This window comes from Myzus persicae, unplaced genomic scaffold (assembly GCF_001856785.1).
Source record: "Myzus persicae strain clone G006 unplaced genomic scaffold, MPER_G0061.0, whole genome shotgun sequence".
NCBI lineage: Eukaryota > Metazoa > Arthropoda > Insecta > Hemiptera > Aphididae > Myzus > Myzus persicae.
In genome coordinates, this window is record NW_019101569.1 from 1,063,534 (window position 1) to 1,069,533 (window position 6,000).

Sequence of the window (6,000 nt, forward strand, 5' to 3'; positions counted from 1 at the left end):
TTACTAGTTTTGATCGCCATCATTTTTCAAACTTCATATTTTTTTTTATTAATGACGAAAGGAATTTTTTAATGTTCATATCCGTAATAGAATATTATTAGGAGTATTTTAATCCATACAAATCGAATTTTGGAAGAACATTTTATGACTTTATGAGTTATAGATAATTGAAATTTAAATGAGAGTTGTACAGCCGTACAGCGGACCCCGCTAAACGTAAGTCTCCACCCATTTAAAACTTAAATAAGTACTAATAAGTAATAGACTGCTTGTCCGAAATTTGATTTTTATAGATCAAAATACTTGGAATATTAAATTAAAAATGAATAGTGTCGTTTAAAAGAGTAAAAACTTAAAAGACGATAAAAATAAAAGGAAAAATATTTTTTTTTCCTAAAATATCATTTTTTAACATCTTAAAATTATGCACAGGTACCTTAAAGAAATATTTTTAAAAGACGCAATAGTGTTTTCTGAAAAAAAGAGTGACGCTCTAATAGATCACCCCATATAGTACATATACAATATAAGATATATTAAGTATTATGGTTATACCTGTTGCCTTCATGTCTTCTCCGTCCCCGATAGCTTTACAAGGTTAGTGTAAGCGGTAAAAAAACAATAGTTTATTTGTTTAGTATATTATAATAATTTAGCGGTGTAAAATACTACACACATATAACATATTAACAATCTCGTAAAGCTAATATCTAATACACTTTTCAATCAAAGTACAATTAAGTCGATAGATCTTGCAATACGTCTTATTACCTTACTATTGTAGAATACATTTCTTCAACAAAGATAATCATAAATATTGATTGTTGATTATCGGCTATTATTATTCCATTAAAAAGCTGATTTGATAAAACATTTTGACAACCAAAAAAAAAATTTTGAAATTTAATTTTGTACTTAAATTTTTCCCTAGTATTTCTAAAATATTTTTTTCTTATATAATTTTTAAACGACTGTATTTAATTTTAATTATTTTAAATTATCTTTTTACAAGATTGCATATTATTATATGTGTGTCTAATATATAAGTGTTGTATTACTCTGTTAACCGTATTATATACATTATATGACTCATCATATCACGCGCGTTCAATAAAAATCAACTGAGTATTTAAACTAAATGACCAAGTAGGTTTACGAAAAGTTGGCTAGCTTCAGTAAGCTAGCACGAAGCATCATGCTTCAAAAATTATAGGTAGTTACCCATAACGATTTTCATAAACTTAAACGCATGTATTATGATACACAATTAATATTTTTGTAGATAAATGTTAATGATAAAATTTTCTTGGTATTGAATAAAAAAATATGCTCTTAAAGTAAAATTTAGACAAAATGACTTGGTGACTTTATAACGCACGCGATAAATTACACATAAGTATATTTTTAACATGTAATACAAGTTTGAATGCGTGTGTGTAATTAACTATTAACGTTAAATGCAGCATTGTGTATTTGTGTGTGTAAACTACGTACTTTTCATTTGTATAAAGTTCATGTGTTCGATAGCTTTCAACACCGTGTTATCGTCCAGGGTCAAATCCAGCTGGTGATACGAACGAGGAGACGGCAACACGTCCTTGTGCCAGGTCATGTCAGTGTTCGAAACTCTGGCTATCAACATGGACCCAACCTGCAGAACGCACAGGGGAACAACAGAAACATGACACGATAAGTTTCCATACATAACAATATTATGTTATCATAATAATATAATATAATTTAATGTAGTGTTGCAGGTATACGAGCATACGGGTTATCACGAAAACGCCGGCTGACACGTGTGTATAGGTTATATTATACAGAGTGTGTGCAGCGTGTGGGCTTGTACGACCCCCATGATATATTGTTCGATGTAGTACGTTATACGACTTGTAACACGATCTATCATAGCAAAATTTGGGGGAACCAGAGGGGTCATGCCCCTTAAGGAAAGTTAAAATCAGGCCCTCCGAAAACAACGCTCTACACGATACTCGTAGTTGGGGAAATGTTTGGTTTTGTATTGGATTGTGAGGGAAGAGCAGCGGGTCCCGGGACCAGCTGACGGGTCTGTTATTTGGTTCAAAATTGTCTAAGCCCAGTGAGCGAACAAATCGAAATCACGCTATTGCTTACTTGTAAAAACGAAACGGGATCGTTCTCTTTGAGGGCCTCTATGCAGAACTGCAATAGGGACGTGGTTTTCTGCAGCTTGCACGTACAGCTGGTCACGTGATCCTTGAGCGATCGCTGTTTGATCTCCTTATCCTGTCGCACCGCGTCGATCAGCCACTGCCTCCGCCTCTCGATGGACCGGATCAGCGCGTCACACCTGGCGTCCACTTGTCGCTCCAGTTCTTCGCACTCGCCCTGCAAACACAAACCCAACAATATGGTTAGGCGTTCCATCTTCTCTCCTCTAAAGCACCGACTATACAACACACTCCTCCCATGACACTCCGCTACACATTATGGGCTTGTTATAAGTATATAGGTAGTTATATACCGCGGTTAAGCAAGTCGCAGACTCTTGGACAAATTGGATCCTGCCGCAAACTCATATAATATATATTTATTCGTAGGAGTGTTGTTACTTGTTATACGTGCCCAGCAACACCAAGTCGCGTACTCCGCCGTATATGTATATTATAATATAGATATAATGTGTATATATACATACAGCGGGTCGTGGACGACGTGCACGTTCGTCTAGTTTGGGCTTTTCGTGTTTTACGACCGCTACCACTTGCACGACGAATGAAGACTTATTATATTATATTATGCGAAGTTAAAGATCGATTTTTATCACCCCCCCCCCCTTCGCAACGGACAAATATACCTAAATTGAACCCGCCAAAGAATAACTCGAAACGCACAGAAAAATAAGAAAGAACTTTTTATATTCGTGACTGCACTACAGCGCATAAATATTATGCTTGGTCGGTTTTGTCAGTGTGTAGAATACTAGAATACAATATTATACTGCAGCAGTATACACGTTTAATGCACGCGTTTTGTGTAGAATTACACGCGCTCGTCGATTGTATTATAAAACAATATTATTTGTGACATCAACATCGAGCGCAATTAAATATTGTATTGTTCTCGATTCCACGAATTTAAATTTGTTTTTCAATTAACTTCCATTAAAATATGATATACCGAAGAAAACACGACCAAAAATCGAAATCACCGAACAACGAGTACACGTCATGCATAATTAAAATATGCACTCCCGTAATTTTCGATCGCAGCTAATTGTACAGCAATTTATTGAAATATTACGCTGCACGATAAACAATAATCGTTTGTCTATGATTTTCTACGCGTAGACGTGTATTATATTACATAGTATTATAATGAATTAATAAGGAAAAGACCTATAGAGATAGAACGATGGAGGGGTATAAGAAGTAAGTAGTAGAAAAGGATCTTAAAACTCTGGGGATTGCAAGATTGAAAGGAAATTGTTCAACATCAGGAGAAATGGAGGGAGGGATATATAGTGATGGCGGCAGACTCTATAGTAGAGTTATAAATGCTTACAGTGATGATGATGATTAATGATGATATGCATAATATGTATTAATAAATATAGTAGCCGCAGTGACTTACGTTAAGTTTTTCAGACATTTGCTTTAACCTCTGAATGAACTCTGTAGTGGTTCGAGCTTTTTCGGACAATTGTTGAAGGTTCTGGGATAGTTCCGTCTGAAAAAATGGAATAAAACAAATTAAATTGCTGTCCGGGCAACATTTTAACTGTACACACGCATGCACACACTCCGAACGAATCCGTCTCAACCCGTTCGAAGACTTAGCAACGCGTTGTGTAATTTACATATTATGCAGTATATATATATATTAGATTATATAGCTATTATTACGCTATTAGCTACACCCGACCCTTCTGCTATATATATATAATTTATAAACCTTTGTTTTTATTAAGATACGTTCCATTAAACTATGCGTAGAACTCCATCAAATATACCGTCCAAGTTCACTTACATATATAGAACACGCGCGGGCGTAGAGCGTACGCCCAGAGAGATCTATTATACATCCTCCATATCCATACTGCTGCAGCGTTTACACCCCGGCGGGCAGGACCCCACATAGAGTGATCGTATATGTATATGTGTGTATGCTGTATATGCCCGGGCACTACACGTTTTGAACGACCCCAAGGCATTTGACAACCATATTATATATACTTACTCCGGAAGTTTGATGTCTCATTCACAATAACCCAATTATCCTCGCTACATGCGCGGCACTATGCGTTTATACACAATTATCGACCTGTAAATGTATATATTTTACATCGAGTACCTAATAATCACCATCATCGCAGGGTTGCACAAACGCGCTTGCTCGGCAGCGGCTAATGAAATTTAATTCATAATTTGCGAGAGTTTTAGTTTTTCTACGCAGGACGAGGATATTGTACCTATATATATAATATATATGCTGTGAACAACCCGCGTTAAACATACATCACGGGGTTCAATCGTATGAGACTATACTCTACAGATATATATACAGAGTGATACAACGGGTATACTCAAACCCTCATTTTCCTCCAATAATCCAGTTATTCAAAATTGTTCAGTTATTAAATGGTTATACATTATAAAGGTAATAGTCCTTAAAAATGGTTCAAACACTTCTTCAGTGGTGCAAAAAAACCTCAAGCAATTTTGTATATTATAAATCTATATAATATTATAGTAAGTAAAATACAATACTGAACTTAAGAATTCTTAAAGTTAATTTTAATATAGTAATTTTTATACGATCCTTCATTAATCAGTAATCACGAGTCACATGCTTTTTGATAAGAAAAGTGGGCCAATAGGCTTTGGCGTTTATTCCTAGTCGGCTCTATCTAGTTGTTATGCCTACCTAAATATGTGGACCACTCACCGTAATTACATTTAAAAAACATAATACATAGGGAGGTGAACACTCGTCCATTAAAAAACTTTCAGTGAAAATATCGATTTTTCACGTGTTAAAGCCTATAGGTATACCATATAGTAGGCGGTGCCTACTATCGCACTGTGAATATAATAATATGTCTGGGATGGCATTTACATATAATATTCACTGCTGTAGGATACATTACACTGAGTCAAAATTCAAGTCGACTGGTGCAGCGTTGTTTTTTTAACAAAAACATGATGTTACACTACAACACGCGGAGGTCGTTATAAGAGAGGCGTGAATGACATTTCCCTTGCCGCGTGCGACACATCCTATGTGTTTACTACATTTTTTTTTTACTATATTACCAGTAGTTTACCAACTATCAGTGGAATCCAGTATAGTCGTACCGCTTATTAAATTCACAGTAAATTGACTCATTCGTCTGATGGACTCACACTATATTACTGCACTGTGGTTAATGAGGTCAATGAGTATTTTTAAGGGCATATTTCCTCATTATTCCAATTTTAACGCATATATTTTGAAGATTAATACTATTTTCTAGAATCAGCACATCAAAAAGTATTTAAGTTTTTAAAAATATTGATTTGATATACATTGAAATGATAAAGGAACAAGTACAAGTATGTTTTTTTTCCATTTGTGTCGTTATTAATTAATAATGTTGATGATTTTTTCTTTATTATGAATGACTACAAATATTTAAAATACATTAATAAATAAATACCTGTATATTATGAACAATGACAATATTTATAAGTTCTTACTACTCATGGGCAATACGTAGCCAAATTAATTTGTTTTACTACAACGCATATATTACAATAATTTTTTTATTCTTGGACTTTTCGCCTCATATTGACTCATTCGGTTGATGGACTCAAAGTGAGTCGACTAAGTAAGCGGTTAATTGTATTTATAAATTATACACATTAATACATTATACGCGCGAGTATATTTATATGATGCATAACATAACTTTTTACGAAGAAAATAATAATAACGGTGATTGCGCCGGATAGTTCTTACGCAGTATATTGGCAGTGG

General features: G+C 34.5%; 1 protein-coding gene across 2 annotated transcripts in view; it reads right to left on the bottom strand.

The window, feature by feature from the left end:
* The window catches only part of LOC111029626 (E3 ubiquitin-protein ligase TRIM9), a 69,877-nt gene that overhangs the window by 10,056 nt on the left and 53,821 nt on the right, over window positions 1–6,000 (bottom strand). The window contains exons 2-5 of one of the 2 annotated variants that reach the window (XM_022308710.1): window positions 3,616–3,711; window positions 2,137–2,370; window positions 1,495–1,651; window positions 556–588 (exon numbers count right to left, since the gene is read on the bottom strand). In XM_022308710.1, coding sequence (XP_022164402.1) covers window positions 556–588; window positions 1,495–1,651; window positions 2,137–2,370; window positions 3,616–3,711 — 520 coding nt within the window. The remainder of the gene's footprint in view (window positions 1–555; window positions 589–1,494; window positions 1,652–2,136; window positions 2,371–3,615; window positions 3,712–6,000) is intronic. The other variant, XM_022308712.1, reaches the window with a different exon arrangement.